We start from the raw sequence: 21100 nt of genomic DNA, 5'->3' as shown, positions 1-21100 counted from the left end.
AGCAGCTCAGGTCCCAAATCCTGCTGACTGGAGTCATGCAACAGTGAATCTGGAACAAGGTTTGTGAAACTGAATGCAGTGCCTAGTGAACACAGACTGCTGTGGGACCTGAGCCATATAATATCCATTTACCTTCCTTCATCTTCATAGCATTTCTGTGAACATAATTAATTATTTTCAAGCTGAAACCAGGACAGGTTTACATTAAGGGGTTCTCTCTAGTTATTTCTTGCTCCTTTAAGGCTCTGTTTGAAATTTTTTCATGCTTATTCAGCAGGGAACATCCCTAACATTCTGGATAATGTGGCTTTTAGTGCCAGTGAAAAAGCAGAGTCTGACCCTTGCATGAGTGGTCACATGGTGATCATTCATCTCACTAATGAGAAGGAGAACATTCCCCCTAATCTGCTGTCTGTTTTCCATTCCCTCCTGGTCACCTCCTTTTCTGCATTGCACGAGAACACGATTATGGCTGAGAGTAATTTCTTTTTAACTTGTGGAAAAGAGAAAAATCTAGAAGCAGTCTATAAGTAGCTGAAATCTGACTGCACTCAGGATAATGGGCTTCATGTGTACATATACATACATATATATGTATATATATATGTGTGTGTGTGTGTATGTATGTACATATACACCTCAGGTATATACATATATATATATGTGTGTGTGTGTGTATGTATGTACATATACTCTTTCTCAGTAACACTTTATAATAATTCCCATTTAATACACAGGCAGGACCACATGACAGAGGGTGTAGTTCAAGGCAGAAGCTCCCTGTATTTACACCCCGGTCAAAGAGAAACCTTTATGGTAGGAGTGCACAGATATGTAACAGATATCTGTGACATTAAACTTGATGTCTTTGATCTTAGTCTCAAATGTGCATGGTTAGTGAGATAAGCCATTATATAGCCAGAACAGTGGTCAGGGATGACAATTACCCAGTCATTCCAATACTGAGGTGGTTACACTGAGTTAGAACACAGCTTGGAAGCAGGTGGATAGAAACTAAGAAAAAACTTCATTAACATGGAGGAGATGAGCTGAGAGAAAATGGGGAAGAAAACCCCCATACTTAGGAAGCTGCTGCAAGAAGTTTAGCAAGTTAGGGACTTTTCCAGGGGTGTGAAAGTCATTTGAGATGAGTTCTCACTGAGAGAGGCCTCATTGTGATCTCTTCTAATGTTCTCACACTATTTCCTGCATAAGGAAAGACTCAGACATGGTGAGCACAGCGTTACACATCTTTCATTAGACCAGACTGATTCTATGAGGTTGGGTTTTTTTGGTGTGGGTGTTGTTTTTTTTTCTTGGGGGGGGGGGGGTTTGGTTTCTTTTTGGTTATGTTTTGTTTTTGGTGGTTTTTGTTGTTGTTGTTTTTTGGGGGTTTTGTTTTATTTTGTTTTCTGAAAAGTTCTCTGCCCATGCCCAGAAAAGCCTGCTGAAATTTCTAGGAAGTGTGAGCACTTTGTAGGACAGCTGCCTATGGGCATGAGAGTACAAGGAGAGCCTGCCAGTTTTTATTTCTAGAAAGATCCTTCTAGCTACTGTTGTCATTGCTATTCTCTTCTCTTTGACAGCAAGGGCAAATATGACCATGGCTTTGACTCCTGGGCACAGAGCAGTCTGCCTGCATCCCCACACTCCAGTGGCTTCATGCCATTAACCTAATTGTATCAGACATTGGAACCAGTGAAGCCTTTAACTTATATCTCTGGCTGGTAAAACAACATTAAAATTTGTAAAACTCAGCAATCCAAAAAAGTTTTCTGCAGACACCTTTATTAGTAATTAAATTAAGGAACAGATTGTGAATCTACTGAATCTGGTGCATGTCTAGGCAGCAGTTGGCTTATAAAAAGATGAAAAAATCAGCAATTTGGCCTATTAAATGGATGTTCACATGACTGTGTTATAACTATAGATTAAAATAAAACTGAAATCAATTCTGGATTAAAGTTATAGTTATCAGACTGGCATTCTCATCTCTTCACATATAGCAGCTTCGACTCTGTCTGTATGGATTTTCCACTTGCAAAATCTCAGCCATCTGCAAATCACAGAAAACAGCAAATTATTAGTATGACAAAAAAGGTGCTGTATATAGAAGCTCAGTATATGTTATTTACAGTTTTCCATTCAATGAACACAATTCCTGCCACAATAGGCAGTGATGCAATAGTGACATTATCAATCCATCAGTACTGATACTGCTGAGAATGAGCCTTTTGCTTTTGCCCCCAAATGGCTTTCAGAGTAATTGGCACTTCTTATAGAGACACTGGCAATCTGACATGTGTTTCATTTCAGATATTAATTCAGAGTGTTTTCAGATAGTGCACCTACTCATGATTCCTATCAGTTGATGTTTTGTGTTTTCTTTTTTTTCTTCCATTCAGCTATAGCTTCTTCCTTTCCTTGTTACCATATAAACTGTGTATATGAGCTGGATATTATCAGTTCAGACTATTGTCCTGTAGTGCTCAAGTTCTGTCAAGCTTAGCTGTAAGCTCCAGCTGGTGTGGGACCATGTTGTAACCCAGGGAATGAATGGGAATGTGTAGGCAAAGAAACCACGACCAAGTCCAAGATTTTTCATCCATTTCAGTTATAATTATCTCCAGTGTAATCTCTGGTTACATAAACCAAACAATTTTCCAGGGAAAGTAAAGTTTTTGGAGTGTTAGATACACTACCTGTAAACTTTAAATAGTTTATCCCACAGGGAGAGCTGCTATATGGGGTGGTCTAGTTCATAAACATAAGGCATCCCTCTTCCTGCAATGAGCAGCAGTATTGCCTATCAAAATGCAATTGCTTCACAGAGATGGTATTTCTTCCCCCTTCTGCCCCAATACCCAAAAAAGACAACCAATAAAACCAAGCAGCACTATAAAAAATATTGACTTAAATGAACAGAAGGGATTAATGACATCTAGAGTAATGACAGCACAATTCTTATCCCAGGCAGAGCTCTAGAGGGAAGAGCTGCCACCCAAGAGAAAAGAGCTGCTTGTGAAGCCTATAAGAGTATTGATTCTGCTCTCTGTGTTACACACAATCCATTTAAAAATGGCAATATGAAATTTCCAGCTATTTTATAACAAAAACAAATCCATAGTGTTTTTTTTTCCCTAACCTGTACCAATATGTGCTAGTGTGTACCAAATCCTTGACTTCAGTGAATGTGGGTAAATCCCTTGAATTATCTTGTCTATACCAGCTCAGGGCCCAGCCTTTAAGAGATGTGCCTGGACTGTTGGATGGAACACGACCATGTCCCTGTGCAATCATGACCAGATTGTGATAGCCCACACTGGCTATGTGCTTTTTGGCAATTCTGGCTTGTACCCTCTGGAGCCCCACTAAACAGTGCACATCACAATCAGGGCAAGAGCAGAGTCTTTCCAGCTGGCTTAAAAGGTAAACTCAGATATTCTGGGCGGAAAAAGAGAATTTATTTAGGTAGATGTAATCCATGTTGCCCTCAGAGGTGGGGGTGTGACCTTTCACTACCTGATGTTCCTACACAGATGTAGATGCATAACATCTAATGTAAACTGAATGCTAATTCTAATTCTGAATTCAGCTCCTAAAGCTGAATTCAGCACCACTACAGAAATTACAGCTGTGGCACTGTATGTGGCAACAGTTGACATACAGCAAGATTATGTCAGATACCTGCACTTTTATTAAAAAAAAATAGTGAAGAGCATGAAACAAGGAGCTTTCTGTGGGGTTATAAAAGTAAGGACTAATGATGCATGAGCATCAGAAATTCTTCTCACAAATGGTCTTCTGACTCTCTAAGCAAATTTCTATAAACTGGGTTTTCTGTTTGCTCTGTCCAAGTATTGAAATGAATTTGCTGTCTTCTAAAGCAGTGGAGTTCTCAGCATCTGGCTTGGCATTAGAGAGCAGGAATATCTGCCATTGATTTCATTGATATTGGCTAAGAGCCAGCATGAGTTTTCTGCAGAAGCAAATTCTGAGTTCATAATCGTGAGTATTCAGCCGTTCATATCCCATTACTGAGAGCTACTTCCTCAGTTAGAGAATATTCCCATGAGAGCCATGCATCCTAAGCACCTTGAATCCATAAAATAAAAATTCACATTTCACTTCTTGGAAATAAGACATAAAAATATTCATTCATGAGAAACATTTTGCGAGTAATTTCTTATAGCAACCATTGAAAACTCACTCTTCGTTTTTGTGGTGCTTGCAGACAGAAACGTTGTGAGGAAATTGGAGTATATAGCTCCTGTTTATGTTATGCCCTGGGAACTCAGGGCTGCCCTGGGGAACTCAGTGCAAGCCCAGCTGGGAACCACCAGGGATTACCTCCTGTGCTGAGACTGGAGGGAAGCAGTCATTTTGTTCTCTTCCCTTTTTTTATCCATGGCCATTTTTTATCCTATCTATCTTCATATCACCTGTACAGATACAGCTGTAGTACTCTCTACAGTTTTGTCTAAGAATACCACCGCACCTGGGAGGTTTGTACAGTTTTATACCTTCCGTGTACGAGCTAAAGAAATGTCTTAGCCCAGAGAATATTGTTATTAGTGCAGGTAAAAATCCGCGTCCCTGGGAAGCTCGTGTGTGCAGTGGCGCAGCCGGGAGTCAGACGCGGAGACTCCGGAGGTCGAGGCTCCCATCTAGCGGTGAAACTGATCGGCAAAAGGAGCCGATCTCGGGAGCGAGCACTGCTGAGGGCCTTGGGAGCATCCTCCCTCGTGTTCCGAACCATCGCTGACTCAGAAGAAGAGGAAGACAGTGGGAAAAGCCAGGCAACCCCCAGCATCTCTATAGTTTGGGACAAGCAGTTCAATTCTGGCAAGAAGGGAACGCAGCTCTCTGGGGTGGGTGTTGTCTTTGGCTGATGGACATTCTGCAGATATTCTGGCAGTAGCTAAGGTGCTGTGAGCTGACCCACAGGCTCAGGAAAGGCAGAAAGAAAAGCCTGGTCTCTGCACAGTAACCTGGATTTTCAGACTTTCTTTTTCAGAAAAAAAAAAGAATTGTCTGTCATGTAGAGTGAGGAGAAAACATAATCCCTTCTGCCAGGATATGCCAATGAAATGGAATAAATAGAGCACTTCTTGGAAAATATAATTACATTATAAGCTCCATAACAGCAGTGAACTTTGCAAAGAGGTCTGTGACCTTGTGAAGGTTGGTTTTGTGAGGGCAGCCTACCTATTTCCCCCTGAAACCACCTCAATTTTCCCCCAAAAACCCCACCCAGACACTACAGAACAATTTTTGATATCCACAGGCACACATCCAGGCAAACTGTGAAGAAATCTAAGTCCATATTTCATAAGCACATCAATAACCATAACCATATTGACTATGCAAAAAATGAAGAACAGTGACACTTGAGTGATAAAAGATAGTGTTCTGCATACTGTTAAAGTCAATAAGGTGAACTGAAGTGAATTAAATTAAAATATCAACTCAGTTTCTGCTGCCTCATGTTTTCAGACAATTGGATTTCTTTTTATGCAGGGAGAATTATAGATGATAGATTGCAGCTCATTTCCACTGCAGCAATTTTTTCCGGATGTTCCTGTTGTATCTGCTTAGCCCCAGTGGATGTGCTGAAGATCCTCCATGAAGTCCTTGCTGAGTGTGTTTTGACTCACAAGTGCAGTGACCTTTGCCTGCTGCCAGCTCTGGCAGCTATTTGATCTGTGACTTTGGCCTGTGTGTTTCTGTAGCTATCACAGTTTCCTTGAGATGCTTTTTCTGAATAATGGTTTTAGAAAAAAAAATCACAAGAGGAATGCTGGCTGCCTCAGTCCTTGCCAGTCTGGCTGTCCCTTTCATTTTGTGCTGATGCTCAGATTACAGGCCTGTAAGACTCAGCTGCTCCAGTTCACCAGGGTTCACATGAATATTTCCTTCTGTTTCAGTTAACCTAGTTTCACTCCCTCCTGCCTGACCTGGAGGTCACAGAGAAAAACACAGCTAGCATCTCCATGTTTTGCCCACCTTGGGCCAAAGGGACACGTTCTGCCACATTTCAGGGCACAGCAATAAAAAATTTCCATATTCCTCTGAGCACAGACTAAGTTGACTTGCAAGCTTTGTGAATTTAACAGGTATCTTAGCCTGGAAAGTGTCATTTGGCTTTGCAGATTACTGCAAACACCTTGCCAAGCTGCAAACTCATTTCACCATCCATGACCACCTGTGCCTACATCTCAGTGATTTTCTGACCTGGCTGAAATCTCACCTTTGTGAAGACTTTCCAGGTTGTTTTAAGAATATGAGTAGATAACGGTTAAAATATTTTTGTCTTACTTTCTTCAGTATTATTGATGAGCCATCTCAAATGTGGACCCACTGCAAGCAATACCTGCACCAGGGACACATCAAGTGTCCATGTCTGCAACTTGCTGAAGGGCTTCATGCAGGCTTTTTGAATCTAGATACCTGAAAGCAGCTACCCTGTGCCCAACAGGCTGGCAGTGGGCCTCTTTGCAGCTTCTGTGTAGCCACTGCTTCAGTATGATATTTTTCCTCTCATATTTAGATTCCACATCATAGATCAGCTACTCTGGAAGAAGATATTGATTGATTGAAAGTTCCTCAGAGGATCCCAAATGAACTCCCTTTGCCCCTGCAAGTAGCCACACCTGTGTATATTATTTGACTATTCTCAGGGAGTATAGGGGAAATGGTCTTTGAAGTTTAGTTTGGAAGTGGTAGGCAAGGCTGTGGAGCCACCTCTTCCTCTCTTTCCCCAATCCTTTAAATGTGTCTTAACACAGATTGGCTGTGTTACAAGGACAGTGGAAGGTTGGGTAGGTGGGAAGTGAGTAGAGGCAAAAGATCAAATTATCCAAGGAGAAAGAATTCATGTTTACCAGCTACCACATTTTATGTTAAAACTGGCAAATGTGAAAGAAAAACATGGAATCTGATTTCTCCTGCTTCTTTACTGACCACTCAGAGAGAGGCAACAAAAACTGCTCCTACTAACCTGCTCAATAATTGTCCTGCCTATTTTGGGTTTCTTCTCTTCAGGGAGCTACCAATTATCAGTAAAACATTTCCATTCTCACGGTGCATGGAGTGATGCCAGCAGTTGCTGGAGCAGACAGCTGGTGAGGCACACTCGTGGTAGTGATGGTGTTATAGGATTTCGTTCTTGTAGGGTGTCACTGCAGGTGTAGCTGCTCCCTGCTGAAAGGGCCCTGGCTGGCTTCTTGTATTCCTTAGCACAACCAAAGTTGCTTCACTTTGGAAGTGCCTTTGCAGGTGCTGAAGGAGATGTACTAGGAGGTGTGTTCAAGAAGCTTATAGCAAAGATAATAGTCCCCTTTGATTAATTATGTTGTGGCAGTGGGGACAGGAACAGGGCAGGCTGTGTTTTAGGCTATATACAGGTTTATTTTTTTTCCAGATACATTGTGATGTGAACAGAAAAAAAGTTAAGATGCAAAAGCCCCACTATTGGTAAGTGTTGAAGAAGAATTGGTAATTTCTTCTGTATTTCCATCTTCTCTAGAGCGCCAATGATACCTCACTTGCACTGAGCCCCTCTTACTCAGATATCCCAGTCAAACTGCTCCTTTTTTGCTTCTCCACTTAAATTAGCTTTGTCCTTTTTCACTGGGTTAGCAGAGCAGGAAGGAGATAATTATAAGATCCAAGAGTGCCTATGAAAAAGTCTGGAGGTATCGTGAGAAGGCCTTGCCTGGGAATGACTGACGGAGTCTGGCAGCCCTGTGACTTCCAAAGACACGCTGTCCCTTTTCATTATTCCTCCTATGAACATCCTTTGTGGGAAGGATAATTGTGTATTAGAATTTAACTGGAATGAGTAACAGATGATCCAGTTAGAGATCAAGACAGACAGGTCATTTAAATGTCTGTGTTTTATAAACCAGTTTGAAGAACTGCTGCTTACAACCTCCATTCCTCATTGAGCTATCATGAAGGAATTTTGGCTATTTATCACATTCACCTGCCAAAGACTCCATCAATGGTTGATGGATGTGACAGGCAACAAGCTGGACATCACAATAATTCTTCAGCCATCTTGGGAACAAAGGACTCAAGAGGCGAGACAATATCTAATTCAACAAAGACTAACAAAGATCTGAAAGGTCCTGACAGAGTTTCCACTAAAAGGACATGAATTCCTCCAACAAAACAAGCAAGGCCAACTGGTTGTTCCCTTGACCCCGTGTGACAGAAGACAAGACAAAGTTCCCTTGTCAAGCTTGTCAAAGAGATGGAGTTTTTAATGATAGCATGGTTGTTTGAGGAAACAAAAGGAAGGAGGAGGCTAGATACAGCAGGGGATAAGTGTGGTAACCTCTCACCCTCTGAAAAGGCTGCCAAGCAACAGCTGTAGACATAGGTCTAAAGTAGGTTGTGTTTCACTAGTGTTCATCTTTTTGCTTTGTTACAGAGTATATGCAAAAATTTCCCCAACAACATTATTATTATCATCATAATAATCTTTTTTTTTTTAAAAGGATTGATATCTCATTTGTGTAATAATTTTCCATACATGTTACTGCACATGAATCAGCATTTCTTTATTTTCTCATGCCTGGTAGGAATGCAGTCACTGCTTTTGTTGGTACCAGGCTGTGCTTATGCTGCAACAAAACCTGATCAATGAATGAAATTTTTCATGTGGCAAAAATTTAAGGAGAGTATATGCCTTCTAAGTCAAATGGTAATACTTTGATTAAAATTTAGGTTAGATGGAAAGTTGATGTTCCAGATTTACAAAAAACCTATTTGTCTTCTGTTAGGAGAGTCAATGTTGTGACTCAGCTGTTTTGACAGGTTAGTGTTGTCTGACACGGCTCAAGCATGTACCATTAAAAATCAAGATTGACAGGTGGGCAACAAAGAGATTTCACTGCATTTTCCTCTGAATCAACTCAAATGAAAATCTCTATCTTCAATCTCGAGAAACTGATTTCTCCACTTTAATGCCTCAAAGAAGCAGTCATAGATGTTTGAAATGCATGGTATCAGAATTTATCTCCTTTCCCATATTTTGTGAACTTCCCAAAAGAGGAACAATATCAAGCAGTTCCTGACTGCAGTTTTAGGAAGGCAGAATGCCCTGTTACCTCTGTGGGCTGAAAGAGCAGATATAACCATTCTTGAGGATTCTTCTTTGCTTTGTAACAAGGTCAGTTCTTCTTCCATCTTCACTTTTAGTCAGTGAAAGGTAGGAACCAGTGCTATTGCACCTCTAATGATGGATGTTTCCTGCCAACCTCCAAAAGCACTGCTGATCAGCACCTGATTTAGGATTTGGAAATGCACCACCAGCTCATATTTTAAAGTATGTGTGATCTTCGAACCACTAAGTGTCATAACTACTGCCATATGCAGCCAGGGATGCTAATTTTTTTTAGAACTGAGCTGTGGTCACAGCATGCTCAGGCATTTGTTGTCTTTCTCTTAAATATTTAACAGGTTGTGTGTGTGTGTGTGTGTGTGTGTGTGTGTGTGTGTGTGTGTGTGTGTGTCTTTGCAGAGCTTCAATGGAATATATGAAATAGTCAGGGACTAGGGAGCAAAGTGTTGATTCTTGCTGTTATGAATTTCTTACTTTGTTGTCCTCTGTTTTGGACTCTCTCAATTAGCTCTGTCCAAAGAATCTACTTTTTATGCAGCTACATAGACATGGAAGAGTTCACCAGAGGCTGACAACTGTGCTCTAATTTCTGAACTAGCTAAAATAGCACAAGCCTCAGTAACTTTGCTATCCACTCACATATTTTATGTGTGGAACTTTTTTTTCTTTAAAAGCAAAGAAAGTGTTCTCATTTAAATTTTTAAATAGAATAAAATGTATTATTCTAACTGATATGATACAATAGATTGATAAAACTTTGATTAAAAAAAAAAGAATTTATAAAAAAAAGAATACGCTGACATCTACAGTTTATCAAAGATTTTCTTGTTTGAAATCAGAACTTTGTTTCCAGGATGATTTGACATTCCTTTGTATCATTCATGATGAAATTTAACCATCAAGTAAAGAGATTTGTATGCATGTTGGCATGTTATTCAAGAGAAAAAAATGCATTTTGACAAATAACTTATTGATAAAAATGCTTAAGTGTATTTATCTGTACATTTGATTTTATGGGTTTTTTTTCCAACTGTGTAGTTAATTTAGTTAAACAAAGCACATATATTGGATTTTCTAACTTGACTTTCCTATCCAGTCATAGCGGATCAGGAGCTGACAGAATGCCAGGGCTAGAAAAAAAAAAACCAACAAAAACCAATTTTAGAAGTGATTGGGTGTTGTTAAATGGAATTTAGATCACTGGTAGCTGCAAAGAAAACAGACTTGTTGAAAACAGTAATAGGAAAAAAAGTGACTTGAAACAAAAAAACATTAAGTAAATGAAGTCAGATTCAAGTAGCCAAATGAACAAGCAAGGTGTGAGCATTGCCTTGTCAAAGCCAGTAATCTTAGATGCCATTAAATATTTAGTGTGGTCTATTTGATGAGTCTGGTCTATTTGATCTGCTTCTCACAAGCTCTTTCTTTGAGAGGTCTTTATTTATGATTTAATAGCTGTCCATAAATTTGGAACTTTGAATTAAGAGAATTAAATTTTCTTCTTAGCTGTATTTGGCATTTGATGAGTGTCTGTGCAGAAGGAAATAATTCTTGAATAAGACCCTCACTTTTAGTTTCCAGCTGTCTTAGATAACAGTAGCATATTCAGTCCACAACAGTAACTGTGGGGAAGAGACCTGTGATCTGTGGTTGTGGCTGAATTATAATTGCCCTGTTATTTACTTAAAAAGGGACACTTACAGGTGCATGGGAAACAGAGTTTGAGTATAAACATAAATAAATGAAACACTACTCTGGAAACATTTAAAAGCAAATGTCTTACAGGAAAATACCTCAGAAAACATTTCTAATGGCATTTCTCTTCTTAGAAAACAAAGTAGAGTATATCCTTTATTTAATCCTTTAAATTTTTAAATCCATGGAGCTATTTAAATTACAGTAGATTCTCTGAAGAAAACAAATTAATATACAATAGGAAAGATTGTCTCACTGCCCATTACCAAAGCATAGAATAAAACATTCATGTCTGAAATAATTGTAAACGACCTTTTATGACTGCAAATTAAATTCTATTATATAATGCAGTTATTGTATTGCTTCATGCATTTATTAATACTTCTTTATTTTAACAACACCATGAACAATGGGAATGACACATATGTTGGCACAGAATGAATGTTACCCAGCAAGCTTTTAAAAAAATTGGGAATGAACATGTTTGAAATTGAGAACTCTCTTAAGAGCCTGAAAGCTTTTTTATTTTTTTTTTTAATTAGTGAGATGTCAGCATACGTTTTTAATATTCAGTTGAAGCAGGGTAGGAAAAGCTATGGCCCATATGAAATGTTTTTCAAATGCAGTGCATATAATCAGATTTACTCTTCACAGGTGTACCTTTTCCTGTGATTTCATCAACAGAACCTTGGGGGGTTTTCTGGTTCATTGGCTGGTTCTGGTTTTTTCTTTGCCCTGTGGGTCTTTATAAGCCCCTGTGCGTTTATAAATCAATCTGCAATTGAAAGATAATGTCTGATACTATAAGCAGTTTCTCAGTGGAGTTCCCAATGACCTTATTGATTCAAGCCTTTATCAATATTTTCTTGATTTCTCACTGATTATCTTGATTTATGGGTTTTCTGACTAAGAGGCCTTAGAGTGTTCTGAGGCTCACTGCTATTGTATCATGTCTATAAACAAAGATCATTATCCCATGTAGCAAATCTATGTACATTTTTATCAGGGTTATTCTGGAAAAAAATCTCATTTTCTTAACTTAGTAAACCTGAAATGGCTGTGACAGATATTTATCTCCCCCACTCAGGACAGTGTATTAAAACCCCCTTACAGCCTTTTGCTCTGAAAAGGAAATCAATATGTAGATGGAATTATTATTATTATTATTCTTATGTGTTAGTATTGATGACCCGAAACTTTATCTATCTCAGACAGGTAAATCTGGTGAGAAAGCTCATATTTTTTTCACTGTTCTAATGATCTGTGCTAGCATAAAGTCAACTCTATCTGTTATCTGGAGGATTGAGTAGACCTTTAGAGAGAATCGATAATGGAATACCTCCATACAAGTACTAGATACCAAACAGCTGACTATATTTTGGAAAATCTCTAGGCTGCTTTCAGCTGCAATGGGAATTCTACTATTAGAAGGCAGAAAAAGTGGCAAAAGTGGTTTCTGCTCAATTCTTAGTTGTTATAAGTACATACTAACTTTAGCTATAAATAAAAGGAACAATTTGAGATGGTTGTGGTTGATGTTTAGTGTCCAGTTTTCAGAGTTCCCAAAGCAATTGGCACAAATTTATGTGCCAAGCTATCTTTCCTGTTGAGATCCTACATATCTTGGGATGCCTCAGCCTCCAATTAGCTCCTCCAGAGTCATTAGAAGAAATTTGCTCAGTAGTATTTGCAGGGTGATATCTATTTGATTTGAAAATGATTATTTTTTCTCAAGCAGTCAATGCTTGGGTGGGATCAGCTGTGAAAACTCTTTTGAACAAACTCTTTTGAAAACCCTTTGGGGCATGTCTGCTTGCTTTTAAATTGTTGTTGATTGCCTCAGTTCACTATCTGCTTGTCTCCAAAGCATACATCACGTGGACACATAGTCACAAATACTAGCCATGCCTCGAGTATGCCAATAAAAGTCAAAGTTTCTCAGTACCTTCAGCCAAAAATCAACCATCAAACTCGCTGTATTAAATGTTCTTACACCAATCTAGGAGGACAACTAATGTGGAAAGATACAAATTCTTGTGTTTCTGTCTGAAACATTTTGCCAGAGGAGTACTTTGGAAGAGTGTTTTATTTTACAGCATCCCTTACACAGGACATTGTATTGAGTGTAACAGAGCCTGACATCTGAATCCGCTGGGTTCCTGGCAGCGCTGAGCTATCAGGTAGCTGAAGCCATCTCCTGGTTACTGCCGGGTGAAGCCCAGAGCCACTTCTTTCAGCACCTGGACTCCACTCGACAGAAACTATTCCTCTCCATGCAAACTTTGGCCCTGTGGAGGCCGATTCCAGCCGGCTCTTCCCGAGCATCCCCCCGGGGCGGTCGGGAGCGGATCAGCACCACGGCCAGCGCCCCCGGCCGCCTGCAGCCGGCGCTCAGGGAACCCAGGAGCGCGCAGGAATCGAGGGAGAGGGAAGTCCTGCCTCCGTGCTGATGCTTTTTATGGGGACCAGACACCAAACAAAAGGTCAAAGCATGCTCTTTGACCTCCTCAGCTATATTTTAAACCGAGGAAAGGACAAAGATCTTTCACAGACAGAAATGGAATAGAAAAGACATTTCTGTGTTACCATCATGCTTCTCACAATGTTAGACTGAAAACAATTGGTGCAGCCATAGGGATTTTTTTCCCCTCCTCATAACAGTAAGTGGCAATTTTTCTTGTCTGCTGAGAGCAAAGGTAACTGCTGCTGATTGCCAGATCCAGTGTGAAATTAAGGAGCTGAAAAAGTATAAAGGGGAGGAAGTGACACATTATGTTCAAAAAGATCCATTCTATATTTCACCCCAACTCCCAGCGAAGAAACGTGACAGATGACATTCCTTACAGTGATGGAGCTGGTTCTGCAGTGAGACTGATCCGCAGCACTTCCATGTATGTCCTTGGAGGTGAGCAGGAAAAAGTTAGTGAACCGCTAAAAAAATGCAGAAGTACAACCAGCATCGACTCTTGCTTTCAGCCAAAAGAGGAAGACAGAGACTGGATGTACTCTAAGACTCAGGACTGCCTGAAGTACCTCCAGGATCTGCTAGCCTTGAGGAAAAAATATCTTGAAAACATCAATAACTTGAAATCCATGCATATGGCTGCAGATTCTCCAGCATCCACAAGATCATCCAAAACTGGAAAAAAGTTATTTCTTCCACTTCCTTCCAAAGAGACTTCTAAGGTAATTTCCAAGAACTTTTGCCATGTACTTAGTCTTAAGCAACAAAATCATCGAAGCTATGTCACCTGTATTGATTTTCTTCCTTACTGCTTTCAGTCAGTTGTCATTTTTCTTTTGCATCAATTTAAGTGTTGCTAAATACATTGAGATTCTTTCTAAGCAGTGTAAAATTAGGAATGAATGACTGATCATAGAAAGAAATGTATATGTCTCTGTTTGAGGGGGGAAATGTTGGGAGAGAGAAAGTAGGAAAAAGTTGTGAGAGTATGGAAAATGTTGGAAATGAAAGGGCAAGCTCTGACATTATCTACTTAAGTACCTTGGAATCCTTCACTATGATTAGTGAAGTCCAGCTTGACTGACAAATGCAGTAATCTCAGGATTTCCTGGCAGTCTTATTATTGACAAAATTACTTACACAAAATAATTATAAATTCACTGAAACAAAGAGGATTTTTTTTTCTTAGTGGTCAGTTAGTTTGTCAGTGCTACATTTAGCATCAGTGCAACCTCTACAGATGGGATGTGGGGCATGAGGAATTCTTAAGGTTTCCTTTCTCTGTTCATTAATAAGTTGGTGGGTCATTTCTAGACAGCGAAATTCTTAACCCTTTACTGTAATGAAAATACAAAACTAAAAAATCATCTTTAGTGCAGATTATTTCCATGTATCCTAGAAATAAAAGCTTTATAAGTTAACACGTCACTGAACAGTTCAGTGGTTACTTTGACTCTAGACTTCATTCAGTGAGGACAAAACAAAGGACTGCAGCAAGTGGGATGATCTGTTTAGGTAACATGACTGCAAACAAGACTTCAACAGGAGGCTCACAGGTTATCCAGTGCAGTCTTTAAGCTGGATAATAATGGGGATGGTGGGAAGAAGGGATGTAGAGCTGAAATTACTGATTAGGCCGGGTTGACGTTAAATAATGTTGCTGCCATATTTAGATGTTCTGTCACAGCAGAGTGTCAGAATGGTTTGTGAACTTCTGAGATGTGCTGCTGAAAATACTGCTTAAGTAAAGCACCAAAGCTTAACTTGTTTTTTGGCAAACAATTGGATCTCCCACAGTCTGAGGCTAAGAATGCTGTCATCTGACTTTGGCCCTGTGTATGAACAGTCCTGGTGGTGACTGGCATGCTCACTCCATCACCCATCCCCTTGGAAGCAGACAGGAACACCAGCAGAGTATTCTTGCCAACACAAATGGCAGAGTCACAGCTGCACACCTCTGGCTTTGCAAAAATTAGGGAGAGGTCAAGAAGCCTTTTACACAATTCAGACTATTCTTCCTAACACATTTTATGTCCACAGATTGCAAAGTTTGTGTTATCACCTGGCATGAATCGTTTTGCCCCAGGCTACCTGCTCTTATTAAATTACCTATCAGTGGGAATTCACTTCTTTCTCTAACCTGCTGCATGATTTATAGGAAGGTAATTTGTCCAGACAAACCTGTCCCCATGGGAGTTTTGATCCAAAGATCCCTGGGTCCTGGGATTTCACTATGGATTCAAAATGTGCCACTTGTGTCTAGTGGAAGAAAAGAAGAGAGGTGGGTCAGATGTGGGGAGCACATTGGCATGTCTTTAAAATGCCTTTTAACCAATAAGAGTTTAGTCATAATACAGTCACTATTTCCAGTAGATGTGTGGTAGCAGCTATCTTTTAACACTTCTCAGGATGTCAATCAACCCATAATGTCAGGAGGGGAATCAGCTAGTTCATCTCTCTGCCTCCACAGAACAGGGAACAGGCTGGTCCTTCAGAGGTGTGACATGGCACGCATCCTTTTGTCTCATTGAAACCCAGGGTAGCAATTTTCCGAGCTGGTATTGCAGCCTGACAATATACCTGACTTGGACTAGCAAGGAAAATATATGTCCCTTCATTAGGTAGAGCCTGGCAGGAATTATTCATCCCATTTGTACTTCAGAATCCCTAACCCAGGTTTTATGACTGCTTCAGCATTTATAGATAGGCATTTCCTTTTTCATCAAGACAGGCTCCTAATTTTAAACTGTGTGCCTTTCCTGTGGGAATTATCACAGTGTTGAATGACTCATAATTTAGCGCACACCATCCTTTTTAATTTCAAAAAGACTTCAGCAATTTAGATCTGGATTAATTTCACCTAACCTAGGCATTTTAATAAGATGCTTATATTAGTAACAAAGTTACCCCTCAATCTCTTTTCAGCTGAGAGAAAGAGCTGGCTGCAGAGGAGGGTTCAGCCTACTTAAGGCCTGACTCATCTTCTGAAGCTACTGGAGCCCAGCATTAATTACAGAAGGAGCCCTGCATGACTACATTTCTAATGTGTTTCTCCTTAGGAACCTAGTGCTAGGCAGAATAAATTTGGTCATAAAACCCAGCTGTCATTTAGCCACCCAATTAAATGGCCTGGTACATGGATTCCGAGGGATTTCAAAACACCTGGCCAGTAGTGCCCAAGTGGAAGGTACTTGTTGTTGAACATGCAACAGGATGGATATTGGTTAGATATCCGCTGCCCTGCTTTCTTTGATTTCTACACTGTGGAGTAGTTTGGAACTGTGTTTATTTTCTGACAGCCTGAAGTGTGGCATCAAACACATCTTCCATATAGAGTGTGCTCATTAAGAAATCATTGTGCCCAACCCTTGGCTAACTATTTTCTCCTTTGTCTGATCAACAGGCATCCATGGAAAGAAAAGGCCCACAGTCCAGTTCAGATGTAAGAGAAGCAATAGCCTTCTTTGACTCAGTGATTGCAGACCTGGACTCAGAGAGATGGCGGAGAGTTCCCGACGTGGATCTGCCAAATGTGGATGTCGATTTTGATGGTGCAGTATAAACCAGCCAAATATGATGGGTTTTGGGGTGCAGAGGGTAGAGGAAGGAAAGGCATTGTGATGTCACATTTGTTTAATGAATTTATTTAATTAATCAGTTGTCCTCTAGTTTTGCTTCCCAAATCTAGGACCATTATATGCAATATGTGAAATTACAGTGATATGTCACTTGTTCCCTGTTGAATGGGTGCAACTATTTTATGTGCAGTCATTACATGGCAAATGTAGCACGTGCAGGGTTGGAATAGTGCTTGCCTTCTGCTCAGAGCTGAACTCCACCCTTGCATTTGTATCTTAAGCTGTCTTTGGAGAATTATAGAAAGTATAAATGTATTTTTTTCTTCACCTTTTTTTTTTTTTTTGAGAAATGACTGGGTGACTCCTTTATAACTACTAAAAAAGAAGTAATTTGATGATTAGGCTAAATAACTGGAGGTTTCCATCAGAAAAAAACGGGATTGCCCAAAGAAATGAAGATGTGCCAATTTAAGGTCATCCTGTATAATCAGCAGAGGGATATAGATATGTCTCACCTTTGCTTCAGGCTGAGGTGAATAACTGAAGCAGGTCATTTTAGCAGTACCCAAGGAATATATTTGAAGGGACTAGCTCTCACATTCATATTTTATGCTGCAGGTGTTGAAATTCTAGATAAAATGAATCCCATCCCGAGTGATATCCTGCAGTGAAACCAGGTTTGTCTCCTGATCTTGCCTCCAGGAAGGACCCAGCCAGCACCCTTGCTGTGTTCCCTCACTGTGCAGATAAAAATGTCACTGCCAAGTGGTTAATCCCAGATTATCTTCTGTCTTTCAGTTGCTACCAGTACGAGTGAACACAGTTTGCATTCAAACTGGATCCTTCGTGCTCCCCGGAGATACTCACAAGACGCTGCCCAAGCAGCTAAGCAATCCCAAAGAAACAGTCAGAGGAGAACCACTGGCTCTAGGAAAAGGCTGGAAAGGCATCCCATGTACCTGCCCAAAGCTGTGGAAGGGGCATACAGCACTTTAAAATTTAAGCCTAAAACACACAAGAAAGAATGTTGAAAGAAGAATGTTGAAAGAAGAATGTTCCCTTTTTGTTCCCTTTTCACTTGAAGACAGAATATATGAAATAGGGCATGTAAGACCTCAATTTTTTTTTTTTACCACTGATCCATCACTTACACTCCAGAAGTGACCTGTGCAGTCACTGAAAGTTCTTCATAGGGGACGTATTTTAAGCCATGGCTATTCCAATGCTGGACTCATATGAGGGTTTAACTCTTCAAATTTTCTGTGCCTAACAATACTGCTTTGTCATTCAGCTTGGTGGGGGGAACTCCAGCTTGACAAGCCTTTTTTTCTAGTGCTGTTACAGAAAGCAATGATTCAGAGATTGCCTGGTGCAGTAATTTTTCTTCTGACTCCAGTACTGCAAAGCAGTTCAAGGAATTCAGCAAATATTTTGGAGGTTTTGCAGAGGTGTTTCCAATGTCAGAGCAGTGAAGCAGAATTTTCTCCTTCTGTTGCTTGTGAAAATTTGTAAGTGCCATCATTGACTCTATGTTCTGAGAGTATACAGCAGCACCAAGATACACTCAGTCTGCAGCATGAGCAGAAAAGAGCTGGAGTGAGGGAATCAGCATTAGAAACTTGTGTTTAGGGTAATAGTGTGCTCCAGTGTGTTTTGTACTCTGCTTGCTATTGGAAATGGTTCTGTTGTTGGATGCATCAAAATAATCACTGTATGCAAAAATGTATGCAACTTGTTTCATATGGTTACACCACATGCTAGTTTTCATCTAACACCCAGCTAATGAATCTAGGCACCCCAGTGTACACTAGAAAAGCTTAAAGTCATGGAGAACATTTTGTGAATAGATTGGAGCAAAGCTTGTTCTCAGGGGCAGAAGAGAACTTGCAGACAAAGCCACCACATCACCTTTAGATTTTACCAAATATTTGGAATTCTGCTATTCCATCATTAAAGACAATATATTAGGATGAATGAAGTCTAGATGTGTTTCTCTTCATCTTAGAGGGGATATTTATTCCATGTGATACTTGGAATTAATAAGACCCATGCTCTGCCTGTCAGAGCTCATACTTTGTCTTAAGAATTTGCTAAGGTGTTTGGGATCAAGCTTTTGCTTACTCAGATTTTTTTTTCATCTGGCATCATTCAGCTGGTGCTGGACTATGACAGATGGATCATGGCAGCACTGGTATGACCAGCTGGTGATTTGCTAGTGTTTCCTTGTTTCTATGATCAGTAGTTTTTGTGTCCACAGGCTTGGATAAATTTCCTAAGGCACTGGCCATCAATATAGCCCATCTGATATACGAAAACCCCTATAAACCTTGTGCCCTCACACAGAACATTTGGTAGGTGTTAATTCTTGCTGATTTGTGTTCCCAGTCCTTGGGACTAAGTTATTCAAAAGGCATCTCTGCCATGGGTTGCCAGGATATCTCTGAACTTAATGATCTAGGCCACTTTCTGTCATAAGATAGAAAAGTGCCAAAAAACCATATGTTCCTCCATTCAGAGCTGGCATCTCCTGTTTGATGAAAGCATTTTGATTCTTTTTCTAGTGATGTTTGTGAAGCAGATGGAAGAATTGTTTCTGTAGCACTTCAGTTCTGGAGGTGCTTTTGTTGCTCTTGGCCTGGTTTGCATCCTCTTGAAAATGACCAGTTTAAATAACATAATTGATACATATTCAAGAAGAGTTTAAATTAAGGTCTGGGTTTTGTCTCCCTGCTGTTGGTGCTTTTCACAATAGTCTGTATCCTTTATATTGTGCAATATTATATTGATGCCTTTGTTCCTCCCCAGTTCTGTACTGTCCACCCTGAGCTGAATGCCCTTTAAACTATTCTGCCTCTGAATGTATTCATGGAATTCCACTCAGCCAGGTGGGATAACCAGAGCACAGCTTGTTCCAAACACACCCCTAGGATCTGGCATGCCTCAAGGCTGCAGCTCTGTGTATGTGTGAGAGAAGGGGGACAGTGCTCAGAACTGTACATTTTTGGCAACTGTGTCACCCTGAAACTCCTCTCCAAACAAAATTTCATACTGAAGTTGCCGAGGAACATTTTTGCTGACTGTGTGGGCATCTTTTTGCTACTAGAACCTGCAACATGGATGGGTGCTGTCAGAAAATCTCACCATCTTGTTTGAGTTACTACAACAGAATTATGCATGTGCATAATTAAAATACTGATGAGAAGAAAGAAGAAAAGGATTCCAATGTTTTTCTGCCCTGGGCTGTGTTTCATGTTTGTAGTGCCAAGGTTTTATGCATTGGAGTAACTGATCTCTTTGCTATTGTTTTAAGAATGCATTTTGATGTGCAGAACCAGACTGCTTCAGCATGTGCAAAGCAGTCCTTCCCTGTAACCTCTTGTCTGTCCTTGTAAAACAGACATCTCTGATCATCTGGTTGTGATAGGGGGTGAGGGTCCCCCTGCTGTCCAGCACAGAAAACCTTCAGTGTGAATTTGGGTTCGCTTTTATGAATAAGAGTCAAAGGAGGGGGGGGGGAAAATCAGATTTATAATTTCTACTTGGATTCTGTCATTTTTTTTCCTCTTTTCTTAAAGTTCACTTCAAGCCAGTCATCATCTTAGGAAATTCTAATTAAGCAAGTAAAATAAACCAGTTTTTCTCTGAGAACATGTTCTATCACCTATCCCATGAATACAGGCACCTTCCTTCTTCTTCTAGCATATCAGCCCCTGTATGCTCCTCACTGAACATGGCTCAGCTCCAACAGAGCTATGGAGAGCAGTCCCTGCATCTCAGGGCACTCTCTCCAGAGATGGGAGCTGAGGGTTCAAAGGTCTTGTGCTACCTGTGCTAGAGCAGCTAGCGAAGCACAAAGGGAGCAGGAGAGAGGAAAGGGGACCATCTCCACCCCCAGTGTCAGCTGCCTCCTCAGAGAAGGATTTAGTGTGGATGGCAGCACCCTCTGTATTACCCCAAGACAGAACCCTGCCCCTGCCTGGCACTGGCTCATCCTAGGCAGCTTTCTACACAGCTTCCAGGAGCAGTTGGTTGCCCTACAAAAGTGCTTCCCATCTGGGCTGAATCATTCCCTCGTGGCTTTGCAGGAAGAGCTCTCTGCATAGACACTGAAGGGATTCTCTCTGTCACGGTATGCCCTCTAAATGACCTTGCTGCAACCTGCAGGTATTTTCAGGCATAGCATCCTAGAAATTAAGCAGCTACTAGAGGTGTTCTGACAGTGCCAATCACACA

At 40.4% G+C, this 21100-nt stretch overlaps 1 protein-coding gene across 1 annotated transcript; it reads left to right on the top strand.

Annotated features, from left to right (window-relative positions):
* The first annotated feature begins 12610 nt into the window (after window positions 1–12610).
* On the top strand, window positions 12611–18824 carry C2H13orf42 (chromosome 2 C13orf42 homolog). Its single transcript, XM_054654365.2, has 3 exons — window positions 12611–14011; window positions 16693–16840; window positions 17666–18824. The coding sequence occupies exons 1-3, from the start codon at window positions 13598–13600 to the stop codon at window positions 17896–17898; spliced, it is 795 nt and encodes a 264-aa protein (XP_054510340.2). The 5' UTR covers window positions 12611–13597; the 3' UTR covers window positions 17899–18824.
* Window positions 18825–21100: the final 2276 nt, after the last annotated feature.

This window comes from Agelaius phoeniceus, chromosome 2 (genome assembly GCF_051311805.1).
Source record: "Agelaius phoeniceus isolate bAgePho1 chromosome 2, bAgePho1.hap1, whole genome shotgun sequence".
NCBI classification, from domain to species: Eukaryota; Metazoa; Chordata; class Aves; order Passeriformes; family Icteridae; genus Agelaius; species Agelaius phoeniceus.
The sequence above is the reverse complement of the archived record's forward strand: the minus strand, read 5'-3'. Positions and strand labels throughout refer to the sequence as shown.

Coding starts and splice junctions, on each gene's coding strand:
- C2H13orf42 (XM_054654365.2), top strand. CDS start 13,598: ATGTTCAAAAAGATCCATTCTATATTTCACCCCAACTCCCAGCGAAGA. Junction 14,012..16,692: donor CTTCCAAAGAGACTTCTAAG/GTAATTTCCAAG, acceptor TCTGATCAACAG/GCATCCATGGAAAGAAAAGG. Junction 16,841..17,665: donor TGTGGATGTCGATTTTGATG/GTGCAGTATAAA, acceptor TCTGTCTTTCAG/TTGCTACCAGTACGAGTGAA.